The sequence below is a fragment of the Topomyia yanbarensis genome, chromosome 1, assembly GCF_030247195.1.
Source record: "Topomyia yanbarensis strain Yona2022 chromosome 1, ASM3024719v1, whole genome shotgun sequence".
NCBI classification, from domain to species: domain Eukaryota; kingdom Metazoa; phylum Arthropoda; class Insecta; order Diptera; family Culicidae; genus Topomyia; species Topomyia yanbarensis.
Genome location: NC_080670.1, coordinates 170045676 through 170065453, shown reverse-complemented (window position 1 = coordinate 170065453; position 19778 = coordinate 170045676). Strand labels below are relative to the sequence as shown.

Genomic DNA, 19778 nt, shown 5'->3' with positions numbered 1-19778 from the left:
ACGTTACTACCAATCTCTGAGCATCGAACGGCAGGAGAAATGCGATCAGAATAGATGTTCTATGTGACACCCTTTAAGTAATTTTTTTTAAACCTTTCAAACCCTTCATGGGAGAGGTTTGAACCCCCAAAACCCTCCCCTTGCGTACGGGCCTGCTGGAAAATATAAACAAACGTAATGAAAAATATAAGTTTTTTCTCTATTCGGACAAGTCGACACCTGAGACGCCAACACGAAACAAAACAATTGGGTAGCCACATTTGTTTGTCCGGTGAGTCAAAAAATGATTACCCTTTTTATCCCTAGTAACAATTGAAATTTTATGGCACTCTTCAAACCCTTCTTAAAACTTAGAATGCACTTGTAGTGTGCTATAAAACTAGAAATGCTACTTGGGATGCGACCTTGGCGTACTTCATATGTATTTGGTTCTACCTCGAATGCAGAGTATAACAATCACCAGTAACAACACATCAATAAAGGATTGCACTGATGACCTGAAAGCCTGCGTTATTAAGCGGCCCTTACACGTTCAATATTTTGTCAATACTACAGAGTATTGACAAAAGTGGAGGAGCAGCAACACTGCTGTGATAAAGTTGTTATTTTTGTGCTCGTGATATTTAATAGATTTTAGATGCGAATTCGGTGTTTTTGGTCAGAATATAGTTTGCTCCGTTCTCTTGTAGTGATAGTGAATCTCAATTGACTCATGTCTTGTAAATTTTCGGTCGTGCGGTGACAAAAATCGAAAAAAGTTTTATACTGTAGTGCCTTTCGGTAGTAAAAAGTTGCGTTTTAACTTAAGCACAATTCCTCACTAAATTTTTACACGTCGTACTCAGTTCGCCATCTGCAGGCGAGTAGCGGAAAGCGTTCTCGCGTTCAATTAGGGTGGGTTCAAAGTGACTGAGTTCTGATAGAGGTTCTACTCTAGAAGTAGAACAAATGATTATTATATTTGACGTAAACGAACATCGCGACGTATTGTATATATGAATTGCGACGTACCTTTTATATACATTTCACGAGACGTTATGCTACAGGGTGTATAGTTGGGGAAAATGGCGGCTTAAAAGAAAGCAACATATTTAATTGAATTTTGTTGATTGATTTAGTGCTAATAATTCCATATGCGACAAAACGTTACCACAGGTATGAAAAAAAAGTGTTGTCTATCAGAAGATCCCCAGAAATATGCGAACCAACGTATAATTTGTTTTTTTAATTTCGTGAGCTCAAATTTTGTGCACTAGATATTTTTATTTTCACAACCATTTTATGCATTGATTTTAGGTTTCCCATAAATTAATGGACAAAAGGTAAGTTACATCCATTTTACACTGGATTTCATACGAAATGTTGTTGAATAAGTTCCTGATAATTAACCTGCCCTGCTAACACAAACTCCTATTCCTGATACATCTATGAAAGCTATATGGGTTGCCTGCACTTTCGCTAGTAGATGTTGAACTAACATTCCTTCCCTTCCTCGGCGATTGTAAGGACGTGGCCAGGTTTACACTGTGATGCTTGTTCCACTATGAAGAAAAAGCGATAATCCAAAATGTTTTTTCTTGCGACGCGGTATGGTGGATATTTTGTTATATATTAGCTGATCACTGTACAGCCACCCACGATTTGTGCAAACGCATATGCTATGCTATACTAGAGAGTATTGACAAAAGTATTGTACGTGTAATGGAAGTATTGACGACGTGCATTTTTAAAATGGGATTGACGTATTGAAGCAATATCGTCAATACTATGTATTGACAAGAATATTGAACGTGTAAGGGCCGCTTTATAAACGACATGAACCGAACTTGTGCAAAAGTTGGCGGTATTAATTTAAATTACTTATCGGACAACTAGCGCCTTTGCGGTGGTCATGTCAACTATTCATCTAATCACGCCAAAGCTTTTATCATTCATCTGCATACTTTCGTAAGTAACATTATCAGACACCATTTTCAAAGGTAAGTTATGTTCATCTTCTCATAACTTGCGTACAACATTGCACAAAACATATATTAAAAGCGACCCTGCATGCAACGACCCATTAACCAATACAAAAACAGCTGATTGTACCTGGACAACTTTCCCTTCGCTGGTGAGAGAATTATCCCAAATCTCAGTACCAGTCTCACCCCCGTTCATGAGACGAGAGCCAGGAGAGGCGGTCCAATGACGGCAGACATAACAACTTCAGTTTCAGTCACGAAAGAGCGTCGGTCGGTCGCGGTTGGTAAGTGTTCGTCTTCGTGCGCACCAAAAATCAGTGCGGCAGTGCGTTAGAAAAGAAAATTTTCAACGGGAAACGGGCCGCGGTTTTTCTTATTTCGGCTTATATTCCATATCCGCCCCGTAGGTCCTTTCTTCTAATTTTTGCAGTTTCGAAGAGGAAAAGTAGGCAAGAAAATAGTGTGCGAAAAGCAGCGCGACAAGAAAGAGACAAACCGCCGCAAAGTGTGCGGTGTGGCGGGTGTTAGAGTGAGACAAAGCGAAAATCAATTCTTTCTGGCCGCACATTAGATTGTAACCTCGGGGTTCTTGGTTTTTCGCGTTTGGTTTTCTTTTTTTAGGAAATAATTTTATGATCTCGAGCCGTGTCCGTGACAACGCGTGAATGGTGTGTGCTTTGAGTGTAAGCACGTAAGTTTTTTTATTACGTCCAAATAAGGACAGTTTTGTTTTAGTGAAAATTTATGCGGAGAATTGAATCGGTAGAAAAGTGATCTTCCTAATACAGTAAAATAATCAGATCGAAGCCGATCTGCAGCTAAAGTTCAGGTGAAAGTGAACGTGATCGTCGAAGATAATCATCATCAAGGCTGAAAGTGAAATGTCAAAAGTGTTGACGGCAAAAAGCGATGACTACTACCAGCGCCAAATGGGATTGACTGGACTGCAGTCTTCCTTCGATGCAGATTCATTGCCCGATTACAGCGAGTTTGACTCGGAATCTGTGACACTGGACTACTTCAAGGAGAGGTAAACAAAGCTTGATACTGCCAACGAAGCTATAACAATAACAAGGGTCCGAATGACGACATGGGGTGAACAAAAAAACTCCCTATAAGGAGTTCCCCTTGCTTGGACGTGTGTTTCGAGTGCAAAGCCTAGTCCCCTATCTTAAATTCGAAAGGGACTATGGAGTTGGCTTGTTTTGGGTAATGCTGAGCGAAGAAAATTGGCAAATCGTACGAAATTGTGTATGCTGAATCTGCGTTTTTGTTTGCAACATAAATTTTCCTCCCTAATTGCGATTGCTGCGTGCAGCTTCACTAATATAGGAACACGTATGCGCTTGTGTTGGTAACTTGTTTGCATTTTCAACAGTGAGCATGGACCATTTTTCTCGAGTAGCAGTCAATTACCGTGAAATGCATTCCAACGTAATTATGGGTATTAATAATCCGCATTTCTTACCTATTAATATCGCTGCTAACAACCACAATCTTCAAATCTTGTAATGGGATTAAAAATAGAACAATCAGGCGAACAATTCTCTATGCGCTATCGTGAGAATGCATTGACACCGTAAAATGGGGTATCGTTAATCACCGGATCAACGTTGTTATTTAGGTTTTTCACCCATCCAAGATTTAAACGGAAATATAAGAAATGAAACATTATTCGTGATTGTTTTGTGTTGCTTAGTACTGTCACCAAGTTAGTGTCGGATTCTGATGAGACGAAGTCGAAACGAAAATTCCATAACTAATTTATTCAAAGGTTTTATGACCTTAACGCACAAAAGTGGTCTTTTTAGAGGGAGAACAAATTGTTTTTGCCTCTCCGCTGAGGAGAAATATGGCATAGTGAATAATAATATTGTTATTTACGTTTTTTCCAATTTAATTAATGTTTTAAAACGAAATAAGCAGAAAAGCTAACGTTTGTAACAAATTTGTGCCAGCATTTATTTAAAAGAAATACTGAATATGAGATCTGCTTAATTTTCAAGCAATTTGTTGGAAATTGTTTTCAAAAGTGATCAACGTACCCCCGTGTTACGGTAGTATGATTGTTTGGCGCTGACACAAACACCCACACCGATAAGAACGCATGACAAGTCTGGCAAGTCTTTTAATGAACCAACCATATAGCTGCATCTGTATAGATAGAGTGAACCTTCGCACACACCATCACATCGGATCCTTTTATGCTGTTCAAGGATGCCAGTTTTCAAGTCTCTAACCCTAGAGATCAGTTGGATGATAACTAAACTGATTTTGATGCCCACTCTGCAACGTTAAGATTAGTTATAGGCTGTAATATTGAAGCGATTACGACATTATAATCCTAGCAAAGGTCGATGATATTTTCTGGGGAGACAATTCTCTGATTACGTCCTTATTTGGAAGGAAAGTAAAGCCGTTATACGCGGTCCATATGTTGATAGGTCCAGAAGGTGTGAAAAGAAACCTACGGAAAAATACCGATTAAAAATAGTCTAGACCTGCAGTTGCTGAAACTGTGAATAAAAAGAATAAATTTAACAAGACCCAATAACCCAATTGCCAAAATGCATATTAAAGGTAAATTCCGGACGGCATTAAACAAATCAAAACTTTCAACAGAACTAGCAACACTGCAAAAATAAAGAGTTCCACCATCTCTCTATCGAGAGCAAAGCGGAATAATACCGAACAAAAACAACATAAAATAGCATGCCCGGAGCAACTACATTCAGCATATGAATGGGATAGCCCTCTCTTTCTTTCTTTCTCTCTCTCTTTCTTACCTCATCTAACTGTGTTATTGTTTTCGTTGAAGCACTCTCCATGAAACTGGAAACGATGGGAAAACGCCACACACTGCAAACGATTGAAAGCGGCGGTGTGCAGCAAGCAGCATGACGTCAGCGTCTTGAAACCCTGAACCACTTACGACGATCACCGTTCATCGGCTATCAAGTGATCAACATACCACCGCCAGCAACAACACTTGACGCATGTTCAAGTGTCGAGCATTTGTTTTCTTCCCCCGAATAAATGCACAATCTTTACGCTTTGCCAGAAACAGGACAGATGTGCCGGCAGCGGCTTCAAAATCGAAATTGTGGCACCCAACAGTCATAACAAATCAGTCGACATATAACAAACATGCCAACAGCATACCATGGCAACTGTCGTTATGGCGACAGGGAGAGCCGAAAATAATCATATTTATTGCATGAAAATTCATAAAATTCGACTGCCCGTGTTTGTTAATATTATAAGGGGCTGCCGAAACTGAGTCTTCATTCAATGCTAGCGTAAGCGATAGCATGTTTTCGGGGTTTGAAAATTTTCCGATTCCATCAAACATAAGCAACATACCCGACAGTCGACTGTCCGGAGTTTACGTTGAATGTTCTACAAACTAGGAACTTCCGAATTGTGGTATGTAATTCAATAAACCATAGATCTATTACAAATTCTCGGCAGCCGGCTACCCATTGTAATATACGATGGCTCTTTGCAGAGTGTCACAGTTCAAATCACTTGTCAACATGGATCCAGATTAGTGTAACTTGGGTGATGGAGTAAATCATCAAAGGAGGAGGTCGATTTGGTTTCATTTTAACGTCAGAATGCTTCAGCTTCTGATTTGTTGATTTAGACAACTTGCAGCTTAGAAAATGGGTCATCCGGAAAGCATCCGTCTGCGAGAAGGCTACATATGTTACCAAGCAAGTAAACAATTCGAACAACAAACAATGGCCAGGGACTGGGACTGCACGCCGTACGATCAGATGCCGACGAGATTCGATGGATGTATCTTGATCGACGATAAATCTTATGTCAAAGCCGATTTCAAACAAATCAAATTCTACAAGGCGCCTTCTTGTGGCAAGGTTCCTGACAGATTCATGGTTGTTTTTGCGAAAAAGTTCGCAAAAAACTGATGGCTTGGCAAGGGATCTGTTCTGTGAGACGAACGAAAAGAGGGGTACAAAGCTGCAAAAACCGCCCTCAACAAAGCAAGAAAGCCTGCCCTGAGGATCTGTGCCACACAGCCAACTCGAATCCTTAGGAAGACAACTTCAGAATGGAAATGGCGAAAATAAAAGGACCAGTTGAGGCACCTGAAAGGTGCCCGAGGAAGATGATGGTTATAATTGAATCGCTCTTTCCGTAGAATGAACAAATGATCTGGCTGATTTCACCTTACAGTAAGCAAAATGATTATGAAGAAAAAACGCGAATGACTAACGAAAAGATATCGATGTCGAAAGCCAAGAAAGTGAGGCCGCTGAACCAGATGGAATACCAAAACTAGTTATGAAAACAGCTACATGGGGGCATTCAGATATGTTCAGGACTACGTTGCAGAAATGCGTCGATGAAAGTAGCCTCTCCTATAGCTAGAAGCACAGAGAACAGACATCCATGATCGAACAAAAATATTTAAAAAACGTGTGTAAACATTTTAATTAATATACTAAAAACACTAGCGCCGCCACACCAACCTATCCCAACTATCCGTCAAATCGATTCCGGAACCGGTTCGAAATCCTGGATGTATTCGGCATGGAATCTAGCTCAAAGAAAACAACCGATTCCAACTCTATCGGTTGACGCATTTGAGCTGGAATTCATGCTGGAAGTCCGAATCGGTTCCGGACTAGTTTGACTGGGTAGAGGAATAACCGCTGTCAATTCTGTCGCACTCAGCCACAAAAAACATGACGACAGTAGCGCACCTGGTTTAGATATCCAAACTACCTTCGAAACCGTTAGAGATTTTACACAAGTTGAATGCTGAAGATGGACGTCTGTTCTCTGTGCTAGAAGCGACAAGCTGAAGCCGGCAAAACTTCCTGCAGATTTTAAAGACCGTTTGTCGGCTAATATATCTGTTTGATTCGGTCAGAAAACTATTACAGAGCTTAATTCTGAGCAGGCTCATAAATCACACGGAGACTGTGAACGGCCTGTCCAAGGTACAGTTCGACTTTCGGAAAGGCAGGTCTACAGTGGTTGCCAACCGAACGGTTGGCGGAGACAGCACAGAAAAAAAAAGTGAAGGGGATATAGACGTGACGAATACTGTCAACAGTGCTAGCTAGGAACCAATCGCCCATTCGCTGCACAGCAATAGGGTTCCTGAGTACCTCTGTAGTATATTGTGTAACCCGTCAGGGTAACAATTTAGCACTGGGTGAAAATACACCCTTTCGTGCGTACTCTCTCCGTAGAGTGTATTGTTTACGAAAATTTATGCTCACCGCTGTTTCGATACCTTTCATTTTTTCTTGTAAATTTTTTTATAGTTTCGCGTTTATGAACGGTTTTATGCGTTCAGATAGGTGTAGTAAATTTTGTTTTATGTTTGTATATAAAAAACATAGGGCTTAGGTAGGTCACTGCTGTCCTCTCGCTGTAAAAGTGATTGCTAACTATGCTGCACCATGGCAATGACAGCTATGCGGCGGTGTGTTTTTTTTTGTGGTTGTTTGGTGGAGTGAAAAAGGCGGCCATCGAGACAGAAAGTGACGAACCACGGCGTTGAACAGACGTCCGTAAATAGTGTTTTCCGGGACAGTTTCCCGCCACTGGACCGAGAGTTAATTGCGCGCATGCGATGGCAAGTAATCCCGTCGAAAAGTGCTGGCCCGTGGTTCGGGCACACGTAAAAATGGTGTCGATTCGCCATTAAGGGGTAAGCTAAACGTCAAGGAGTGTTTTCGCTACCCCGGCTAAACATTAAGTAATCATATCACCGACCGTTCTCACTGTGGAGGATAAGCCGAACGAGCCTAGCTCTCCTCCACAGTCAATCGCCAAGGAGAACAAAGCAGGGCGGACAAAGGTTCCCCCTGGGAAGTGCACTGCGGTGACTTCCGGGATCGCTTGCGGCGAGCAAGTCGATCCGGCGATAATTCGCCAACATCGCTAGGGAGGTTCCAACAAAAGAGCCAAGCTCACCTCCCTAGCTAATTGTCAAGGACCGTTGCCGGAGCAGCCAACGACCCAAGGAGAACGCGGCCGTAGTTGTCCCGGCCGGTCGGAAGAAACCGCCCGCCTTTCCGCCCGCAAAAGTGAAACAGCAGCAGTAGCAGTTACGTGGAAAGTTGGAGGACAATAAAAGTCGGTAAATTTAGTAAATTACTTGTTTGCTGAATCTTCACAGGAACGTGAAGATTGTCGGATGATGCGATGCTTCATGCAGTCGGGGAATCACTAGAAGAGGTCACCACGGAGGCGATAGATTCAGTGGAAGACTGAATGTGGGAGAAAAGTTGGCGATAGCCTATCATAAAACAGGTAAATTAGCAATCGAAATGCAGTGAAACAGGCGGAAATCATCGTTTCGAATATGATAATCGACGTCCGACTGAATTTTAATAGTAACGTCGATAAGGCTTATGGAAAGATGACATGTACAACCACAGCTTCGATCAGAATCATGCCGAACAATTTGGCGATAAGCAGTAGGAAGAAGAAGCTCCTGTCGAGCGTATCAAAGCCAATTCTCCAGCACGCTTGTCCGACCCGATGTCCTGCTATAAAAACGAAAAGAGTCGTGTTTGAACAGCAGGTCGTTGATCATGAGGGTGCTAGTGCCTATCGGACCCTGGCTTAGAAAGCGGTCTGCGTCATTACCAGAATGATCCACATTGTATTGATACTGGAGGCGGATCTATATGAACAGAGATACCAGAGGAGTCCGACGAGGAACGCGGATTGACATCATGAAGAAGCAGCTAGAGGAATGTAAGATGGACACACCGATTGATCCCAAACGTGTCCACGTGGATGAACAAGAATCGCGAAGAAGTCAACGTCCATCTGACACGATTCCCCTCAGAACATTTCTGCTACAGGGAGTACCTTCACGGTCTCGGGTATGCAGAGTCCTCTCTCTCTCTCTGTCCAGAGTACACAGACGTTGAAGAGATGCCGGAGTGGCCAGATAGAATTCCTTAATATCTGTAGGGTCACTAAAAGTTTATCGATAACTATCGGTAGGCCGGGCGGTTGTCCCAAAAACGTAGTGTTGACATCGTTCACATAGAATTGTAAAATACTGAAAACACAGATCTCAGACCAAATCCAACCCAAAAAAAGGAAAGTTGAGTAGGATGTGTCCAAAATCAATAAAAATCGGTAGTTTTCGGTAGGTATAACAAAATATCGGTAGTTTTGTCTTGGTCGTCTGTGAATCGGTAGGGAAAACCAAAATCGGTAGGACTACCGATAAATCGGTAGGTCTGGCCACCCTCTGGATACAGGGCGACCAGAGGTAGCTACTGCTACATGAGGCAGTGGCTCACTCTGTTTTTTGTTTTCTCTTTCGTCACGAACTATCGGGGCGATTGGCGAGCGTTGGTGTTGCTGATATTGTTAAGTGAGGTGTTTTTCCGCTATAGCTGTGCTGTGTACAGCTATATGAACTTCATCGTGTTACCGCTGGTGTCTGTGACGTGCACGGTATCTGTGCCTCATACGTCGTGTGTTGACAGCTGTGGTGTTCAGTCTGTCGGCGGTCCTTCCTACTGCTGGTGGCTGTGGCGTGCACGGCTATCGGTTATTTTGTATCGTACTACTGGAGCTGTCATGAGCATGGTGTCCGGTGGTTAGATTGGAGTGTGAAACAATGCAAGTAGAATTAGGTCAACCGCCGAAGACTAGACTAGTAGATAGCGGCAAAACTGGGAGGAAAATGGCTCACACAACGGGCATTGGTATAGGGAGAAATACCGCTACCGAAAAACTCTCAGCCAACGTTGGGTAGATTAACTGCCGGGGACTAACTATCCGAATAGATCGCGATAGAACTGGCAGCTAAATGGCTTGCGGAAACAGAAGATAATGTGGTTCCATATTCCGCCATCAGATACAAGGATTTTGAAGATATGCACGGAACAGGGCCATATTATTATCTTGTACTATGCCATAAAACCAACTTTGCGCGTGAAGAGCACAGAACCTAAAACCAAATTAGCTATGGAATTTGCGTTTCGTTTCTTTGAAATAATCTTTGAAATCGACGTGGACAACATGGCCGCCAGCTTCGCCAGCACATACAACGGTCTTCTAAACAAGCTACGATCGACGCGAAACGGCACTGGTGAGAATAGAAGAGAGACGCCGCCAGTGTGAGAAACAAACGTAGAATAAGTTTAAATACGATTTCCCCCCAGAGACGGCAAGACGCGCTTGGGCGAACAAGCAAGAAAATTCAAATTCAATTGTAAACTTTTTAATATTATAACTATTTTTATTTTGTTTTTGTATTTGTAAAGTTCTGAGGATGGCTGAAATTCAATAAGGAAGTAAGCTGAAACGTAAACGGTAAACTGTGGTTTTATTAAATATCACCGAAAAATATCAACTGAAAAACGGTAACATTCATGAACGGTGACTAAAACCTGGATACAACATGGAGTTCCTCATTTTGTAGTAGTGAAAAAACAGTTTCAACAAAAACGTAAAATCAAAAATTTAGTGTACCAATCTGCCCTAGCAAATTGCAATATTTTTAGATGCTGATCCACCTAAGGTGAAACTGGCAAAGTTTTCAATAGGGTTCCGTTACGAACACCTTGAATAACAGATTCATATGAAATGTGGAAAATAATGTATATTTGTTTGCTGCAACAAGCGTTTTTTTATGAAAAAAGTAAAAAAATACTTTTGAGACAATAGGCACGAGAGCTGCTTAACCAACCGTTGTTGCCTGCAGAGATGCACAAAACTTGATCTAAATAAATCGCTAATACTCCCTGTTGCTCCCTGTTAGAAGCAGAATATCGTGTCTTTTAGAAAAAAATTTTGCGCTCAATACTCGGCGGGACACCAGAAAATGAAGTAGGGTGCAGACACAACCACAAACTGTACCAAGTATACCAACATACTGACATTGGAATGCTAAAAATATCACTGCAGACTACAGTGAGTTGGATATGTTAGGTGAATGCTGGAAAAGAGACTAGCAAAGGTTATGGTAAGCAGAGAACCTGACAGAAATCATCGACTTCACACTCGCTGACTATGTACAATCGAGGAAGATTTGGGTGCGACGAGTACCCTGGAAATCTAAGATGCATTCGGTCATGATTCGGAGTATGAATTGTTTGGCCATGATAATGATAAGGATGATTGCTGTACTTCGTGTTCATCATGCGATTGTACTTCGCCCTGCCTTCACCGCTGACGGTGGTTCTGTAGACGAACTTGGGCCCAGGATGTGCAATGAGGGAGAGAATCCCGGCCTCCACGCAGGCCACCCCTTCACCTGTCGCATTCGAGCTCACGTAATTCCATTGTAAACAAACCACCGAGAATTGTCAAACGAAGTTCATCCGGCTCATTTTGTGGGGTTATATTAGAGCACTCTAATCAGAGTGTGGCCAAGAGGCCATGACGTATCCAAACGAACATGGAATTTTACACACTCTAACTAGAGTGCTCTAGATTATATGGGTTAGTGTAAAACCTTATTTGTAGTTGCCAGTTCATTTTCGAGACACAAATGAAAAATTTGAACGATTCACCAGGACAATGGCAGTAGTTCATTTCGCAGAAAGATCCTCGAATTCCTCGCCCGAATAGAAATGTACACTAACAAAACCATGCTTTTCACTGTGACAGTACAGTAATTTTACAATAATTTACAGTAAGTTTTAGTGTTATGCTACAATATAAAAACAATAAACTTTAACGTTTTTACAGTAAATTTCAATGTAAAATAGACTTTTACAGTGAAAAAGGGGGGTGGTTATGTATCTTAACATTAAAAAAATCAATTTTTCTCCATGCATTTTTTTCTCGAAAACAGTAAAATTTAATGTGAATGCACTGTATCAGTTTTTTGCTGAACAGTGAAATTTATAGTTACATGAAATTTTATTGTAAATCTACTGTAATAACTTGGCATCGAACAATGTTGAAACAGTAATAACTATAATATTTAATGTTTTATGATTGTTTGTAGGGTAAATGCTATTGTAAAATTCTATCCGGGCGGTGTGTTGATGGTGACACTAACGCATTAAAATCTATAGTTACTAACTATACTCATAGTTAGGCGGACACAAAAGCATAAGCATAAACATAAGAGATCGCCCGTAGTTGCTACTCCGTTATTGACCAGAACCAGATTATGTTGCAAAATGTTCATTGGAACAGCATGCTTGGGAATAACATGATGAGCCACATTGTAAAATCTATATTGATCCCTGCATGCTGATCAATACCGACGCCGGCCACGTCCGAATCCAGATCTTCTGGGAAAGGAAGGAATGTTAGTCCAATACATGTTGCTACTAGAAACCGAGGAATCCTCTGCATATCCAAATTTTGTTTATTTGTGTTTCTCTACGCTCGATAATACAAAGAAAGTGTAATTATCACCATAATCACAATACTTTTTCCATATACATCTAAAGAGAACATGTTATATGACGTCATGCTGGATTGGCTCTGCATTTGACATGTTCAATTGGCTTCGCTCAGTGTCTCCACCTATATGAATATAATTAAAATCTTGGTTATAACGAAAAAAAACTCTAGAAAGAGAACTGCGGAGAGAAAAACAACATTTTTGGCAACCTATGCTCCGGCATTGTATGGCAACACGTCCAATGTTATAATGATAGCCAATATTCGTTTGGATTCGTTTTTTGACAGCTGAACGCGAATCCAGTCGATCCAAAATGGAGTCTCCGCAGTTCTCTTTCTCGAGTTTTTCTAGTTATAACCTATTAGTATTCCAGTAAATGAGCCGGTATTTAGGCTACTGACACAACCGAGTCAGAGCCAGGATTTCGCCAATTTTTTTAGCTGACTTTACTGGGATGCAGCGTGCTGGTTATAACGAAAAAAACTCTAGAAAGAGAACTGCGGAGAGAAAAACAACATTTTTGGCAACCTATGCTCCGGCATTGTATGGCAACACGTCCAATGTTATAATGATAGCCAATATTCGTTTGGATTCGGTTTTTGACAGCTGAACGCGAATCCAATCGATCCACCATGGAGTCTCCGCACTTCTCTTTCTCGAGTTTTTCTAGTTATAACCTATTAGTATTCCAGTAAATGAGCCGGTATTTAGGCTACTGACACAACCGAGTCAGAGCCAGGATTCCGCCATTTTTTTCAGCTGGCTTTACTGGAATGCAGCGTGCTTGTTTAGTTTTGTCGTTTTGCATAATGGCAACACTGCGGAACATGACTAGAATCGCATATAGTTACTAGTTAGGCGGAGACACTGAACGGAGCCAACATGTCAAATACCGGAGCCAATCGAGCATGACGTCACATAACATGTTCTCATTGGATGTATATGGGAAAGGTATTGTGATTATGGTCATAACTATTTAACTCTTATCTTGTGTTATCACGTGTAGAGAAACAAAAGAACCAAATTTTTTTTCTGTAACATGAAGAGATATTAGCACAAGTATGAAATCATATCATCCGATCTTCGAATTGTTTTTTTTCTATTTGTGCAATGAACAATGACGACAATGAAATTATTAATATAGTAACTCTAGAACTTCACTCATATGAACAAAATAGAATTACATCGATTAATTTTCACCATTTAACTCCCGAGACCTGGCTAAAAATTTCATCAGTAGTTGTCGCACCTTGTCTTTGACTTTATCGGATTGCAATATTATTGAATTTAACCTCGATTGGGGTTATCCACCATTCAATTTTCAAGCAAGCAAGTTCCGTTAAAATAGCTAAACACTTATCCCACCGTTATCCTGTCCCAAATCACCCATTTGATGCAGACATTTTCGAAAATAACCTTAACCCTCTTGCTGACCGGATGGTCCACTTCGATGTCCAATCCAGCAAGCATTTTTTTCCTATTCGGGCAAAAAGCACATACATATTGCCCTAACCAACAAGTTTATCCTTGCCTCTTCTCATGTGAACTAAGCATGCAAGCATTTATTTCAATTTGGCACACTTTGAAACAGTAGCTCTTCCGTCCAGCGTCCAGTAGGACTGAACACGAATGCACAACAAAAAATAGCGGTCATTTTTTGGTTAGAAGTGGACGAGTCTGTTGTGTATGTGGAAATTGTTTGGAATCTGTTTTTTCTTAATCCACCAACTCCATCACTGCACTGGTAGATTATACAATTTGGTCCATGGGACATGTATGCGACAAGATTCGACAAAAACAAAAAAAAACCGTTATTTCTATTCCTACTGCGTGTATGTAGAAAAAGTAACGCTCAGAAATAATGTATAAGTTACATTACGAATCAAAGTAGTTGCGGCTGATTTTAGATTTTGAAAAGTTCACTCCTTTGCTCGCAAAGAGTATTTTTCATTGGTTCACCATATAAGGAATTGGGTACTGGTACCGTTCTATAACTTGTCAACTGAAGCCAAACTTTGTTTTGCAGAACATCTTAAAGCACGTTGTCGACTTACAGTTCCTAAAGACATCATACTTCACAATTCTGAGAATTTTGAAAATATTCTTTTCGAACACAGGGCAAGTGAAGGAAATAATGGAAAGTAAAAACTAAAGTTTTCAGCAGACTTCCATAAGCTTTTTTGTTCCACAGCTCTAGTGTGTTAGGATACTTTCATCAAACAGAATAAAATATTTTCAACTGAATTTTGTACGGTGCTCCCTCATTCCACTCCGTCAAACTTTTACCGTATGCAATTTCACTACTATTCACGGCTGAGGCAAAACAATGAACCCCGAGATGAAAGTAAAAAGCGAATCCATCTGCGCTGAACACCCAACATCGCAGAAGCAATTCTCCTTCCATAATAATCATGGTTATCATTATCGTCATCATCGTCATCATTATTAATGCCCTGATTCCCACATCATACGCCCCAAAACCAACAAACGCAGTAACGAACAAACTACTGCAGGCGGCGCGCGGCCAACGACCAAAGTACGTCATGAGCTCTCTATGAAAATGCGTACCACACCACCGCCGCGCGCCGCCCAATACGACCACCTTTGTAATTCTTGATCTTTCCGAAAAAAAAGCTCGAGTGACGATGAACCAAACGTGGTGTCTGCATTCGTTTGCGTTTTATCTCATAGTGTATGACACTAGTCGTGTCGCCCTCCGTTATGGATGTTCCGACCCAGGTCACAAAAGAGACGCTTTTGTCCATGTTGCTAGTTTCCCGTCTGTTCTGCTTATCTATAAGAACATTCCATCAGCTGCTGGTCAAATCCAATTTGCTGAGACGGCCAAGTCCCACCCGAAGCATGCGGGCGGCAGTGCCATGATGGTACCTGGCTGGCTGAGAATATCGCAAAGTAAGCACATTTTCCCCCGTAGGTACTAACTAGTCTGTTGAAAGTGCTGACCATGCCGTGCGTCGTTGTAACTACTTGCAGCCATAAAACCGAATGTACCAAATCCCACCGAACTGTCAGTGCCATCACCGACCGACCAAACGACCGTCCAACCACTTCCGCTCCGCAGGTACTGTACTTAGCGGGAATGGCCCACCGTATAATGATCTTACTTTCGCCGCGGCCCCGAGTGACAACGCTGCGCTATCGCATCGCGGTCAAATGCCAGCCAGAACAGCATAGCGGACGTATTTTAGCTTCTCTCTGTGGTCTTTGCAGTTGGGCGGTTTTTTTTTCTTTCTTTGTCGTGGCAAGAGTGGCATTTCTTACTCAAAGCGACTGCCTTTGTGTGAATTGGTGCGCATTCGCTTTGTGAGGTAGTGATATGTTCACTATCAGCCGTTGACAGAGCACAGGTCGGGCGCTTATTGGCGAGATGTATTGCCGTAACAGAGGTAGGTATTTTTCGATTGCCAAAAGTTTTGCTGACTCCGCAAGGTTGGTGAGTCTCTCAGTCTCTTACTTTTTTATTTCGGTGACTCCACACATCCGGAAAATCTTTAGCCAAACTACTAATTTCATATCCACTAGGTCAATATTTGTGCGTTTTAACCCTCCGAAAGTAGCGCTAAAAATTACACGAGTTGTCTTGCCGTGAACTGAGTAGAGCCTCAAACCTGGGAAGTTATTTCCCGGAATTTTGCATTTTTTGATTGCAAATATAAATTCCTAAATAAAATGGAAATGATCGTGCAATACACGAGTTCATTCGTCGTTTTCTGCAACGAATTATTTTTGGGGATTGTAAATATCCCGCAGCAAACAACTTTGTAGTTACATCGAAATTTCAACCGAGTTATACACATAAATATACAATACAACTAAGTCGTATACAATGCGCAAATATGCTATATACGAACAAAAGTGGAGGCAATATACAGGGTGTTTGGTTCATGGTTAAGAACCTCTCGAGGGATGATTGACTGTCGTATTTGGAGAAAAAAATCGTTCTACGCATACCATGAAATCTCAACCGTTACTAAGTTATTGAACTGTTTGTGTTAAAAACTTAGTTGTCTTAAAATAGCTCTAACTCAAAAATACTTTGTATTTCAAATCTTTTAGATCCATTGGATAGGTGAGAAAATTTTCCACTTAAAATGTTCTCAAATGTTTCAGCTAATGAGGTTAAGTAATCTTTTCACAGTAATTTATTTAAAATTTAACAATTTTGATCGATTTTTCGTTCACTTCGCGAAAATCCTAATAGTTAACATCACTATTTTAATAACTCACATTGTTAGTCTTGAAAAGTTGTATAATTTGTTCTTTGACATGATATACTTATCTTGTCTTGTTTTCATGTGTTTGGGTTATTTAACTTGGATATATTTATCGCATATTCACTAATACTAGCTCTTATTGAAAAAGTATGGCACTTATTGTACCTTTTCTTATTTTTATTCGAAAGCCAGGAAAATTTTGCAGAGAAAAATGTATTAATACCTTTCAGTTAAGTGAATTTAGTATTCTTTTAGAAGTTAATTAGTTTAAAGTTAGTGTTATTATTAGCATTTTCGTTATTTTCTTAAAATAGTAAATAATAAACTTCACCATTATTATCATGGAATTAATGCATCTCAGCAAGTTCTACAATTCTTCCTTTGACTCCATTCAATTATCTCTTTTAGTTTCGAAGCAAAATCATTTTTATCTTCTCGTTTCATATGCAAAAACAACGATTTCGAAACCACTACATTTGTGATGAGGCCATCCTGTGTTAACTATTAAATTGCAGCGACATGAAAAGCGATAGGGCTAAAGTGTCAAATAACAAGTTGTAGATAATATTAAGGGGCACCAAATGAACAATAGTGACGATAAATTTAGTTGAATAATAATTAGAATAATTACAAAAATCACCAAAAACGCAAATTTTGAGTTATTTTACTAGCAAAAAGTCATTTAGTACACTTAACTAAAAGATATCTGTACATACATCGAAAGGAAATTTTCCCAGCTTTCCAATGAAGTCCTGATAATAGCGATATAAAGCATATTTTTTAGATTAGAGTCTTTTAAGAACTTGCAAGTCAATTACAGGAAAAGTTTAGAAGTCAAATTACAAGGAAACGAGAAGAGATAGGAATATTATGTTGAAGAACAAATTATGAATCGTCCTCAAACCCAACTTTTGGATAATAGATATTGCCATAATCATAATTCATTATTTTGAGAAAATTGACAAAAACCTCATCAAAAACACTAACTTTACAACTAAAAGGTAATTAAAACTATTATCTGAAAGATATGAGGACATTATTCAACAGAAAATTTTCTCACCTTTCCAATGACACTAAAAGATTTAAAATACGAGGTATACTTTTTGAGTTAGAGGTGTTTTAAGATAAACAAGTTTTTTACACAAAAAGTTCAATAACTCTGTAACGGTTGAGATTTGATGGTATGTGTAGAACGATTTTTTGCTCCAAATATCACTCTTCGAGAGATTCTTACTCATGAACCAAACACCCTGTATCTACATTGAGTTAAAATTGGATTTCAAAATACGATGTAAACTGTACATAAATGCGACTGTGGTTGGTACTTAGTCTCATTAAGAATGAAACACATCTTTCGACCGCCTTTTTTTAGGAACGAGAGTTGCTTTGAAATTTTCGCATCCTAAAATGTTTCTATCAATTTTTTCCTACAAATGGGTTCACTCGGTCTCGAACCCTGAAGCATCAGCTTATGTGCCTGCAACATACGCCATACACCATTTGATAGGTGTGGTTAGTTCGGGCCAAACTCATTCAAAATGCTTAATATTATACCACTCCGATATACGCCTTTGTCCATGCGAACGTGAGATAACTAACTCACCTATCGTAACATACTTTCAATGATATCCAAAATGTGTTGTAATCAACCCATATATTATAGCATCTTCCTGGTACTGATCAAAATGTACATATATGTACATATGATAATCTAATTAAAGTCAAATTTGTATAAGTAATTCGAGATTTGTATAAGTAATTGTGATAAGTAATTCGTAGTTGTTTTGGTTAGTACTTTCTTGCGCTCCTTCGATCTTGTACCTAAGTGAATTTCGTACCCAAAAACATACCTGTCATCATCTTGTAGAGTGTAAGTTGCGCCATCTGTTACTGAGCATTTTAACTAGTAACCCTTACACTACCGCATATCGTAAAATGCCTGGATTTTGTGAGAGTTGTACTGATAAATTTTCCGATGGTCGTAATACTGTAAAATGTGGCGGTTTTTGCTCTTCGTCATTTTGCGCAAAATGTTACGGAATTAACGACGAATTATTTGCCGCTGTTATTAACAAATCTAGCTTATTTTGGATGTGTAACACCTGCAAAAATATCATGGACAAAGCACGTTTTCGTAACGCATTAGTGTCCGTTGAGTCCGCAAACCAAATGGTGATCGAGGAGCTTAAAAATTCAATTCGCAACGACATACTGGAGGAATCAAAGGTAGAAATTCGGACCAACTTCAAAACGTTGATAGACGCTGTACCAAAAACGCCGATTCCTGGACCACGACAATTTTTCTTTAATTCTGCTAAAAGAAAGAGAGACAACGACGATACAGGCTCCAATCCTTCTAAGCTGCTACGTGGTACTGATGCCGCCGGTTCATTGACACCATCCATCGCTGTGAATCGTGAAGATTTGAAGTTTTGGTTGTACCTGTCAGGAATTTCGCCCGATGTCCCTGATGAAAGCGTCACCAAGCTAGTTGCGGATAAACTCGGAAATTCGAACATCACTGTCGTCAAGTTGGTCCCTCGTGGCAGAGATCCTAGAACGCTGAATTTTGTCTCCTACAAAGTTGGCATGCCCACGGATCTCAAAGAAAAGGCTATGACGGTGTCTACATGGCCAGTTGGCATTGCTTATTGTGAGTTTGAAGAGAAGTCGGATTCCAGAAAGGTTTTTTTGGAAACCGAATGCGCCCGACTCAGCAACAATGACTACTTCTACTGCTCTTCGCCCTCCTCCCAACTAGTTACATCGCCTGTTTCACATCCTGTATTGCCTGTTCCCGAAGTTACCGCACATTCCGAGCAGTTTCTTTCCGTTTACTACCAGAACGTGCGAGGAATGAGAACGAAAACACAAGAATTCCATCTAGCGCTTTCTTCTAGTGACTACGACGTCATTGTCCTTACGGAAACCTGGCTGCGCGAAGACATATTAAACGCTGAGCTCTCGTCAAACTACGTAATATATCACTGCGACCGCAACTCAACAACCAGTCATCTGCGTCGAGGCGGTGGCGCCCTAATAGCGGTAAAGAACAACCTCGTAGGCTCGCAGCTAAGCTTATCTGGAATTGAACGCCTGGAGCAAATCCCGAATCAATCTGTATATATTAGCTGTGTTTATCTCAGGCCAAATAGTGATCCGGATTTGTATCACGCGCACGCTAATGCCGTTCAAACAATTCTA

The 19778-nt window shown here is 40.4% G+C and overlaps 1 protein-coding gene across 14 annotated transcripts in view; it reads left to right on the top strand.

Moving 5' to 3' along the window:
* Positions 1-2174: 2174 nt before the first annotated feature.
* LOC131681042 (transmembrane protein 47) overlaps positions 2175-19778 on the top strand; it is a 126632-nt gene continuing 109028 nt past the window's right edge. For 3 of the 14 annotated variants that reach the window (XR_009303876.1, XR_009303875.1, XM_058961816.1), the window contains exon 1: positions 2218-2994. Coding sequence is in view for 12 of the 14 variants with exons in the window: in XM_058961816.1 (XP_058817799.1) it covers positions 2846-2994 (149 nt within the window). In the remaining 2 variants the exon portion in view is untranslated. Of the gene's footprint in view, positions 2995-19778 lie in introns of all 14 variants that reach the window. The other 11 variants (XM_058961808.1, XM_058961803.1, XM_058961789.1 and 8 more) reach the window with 11 other exon arrangements.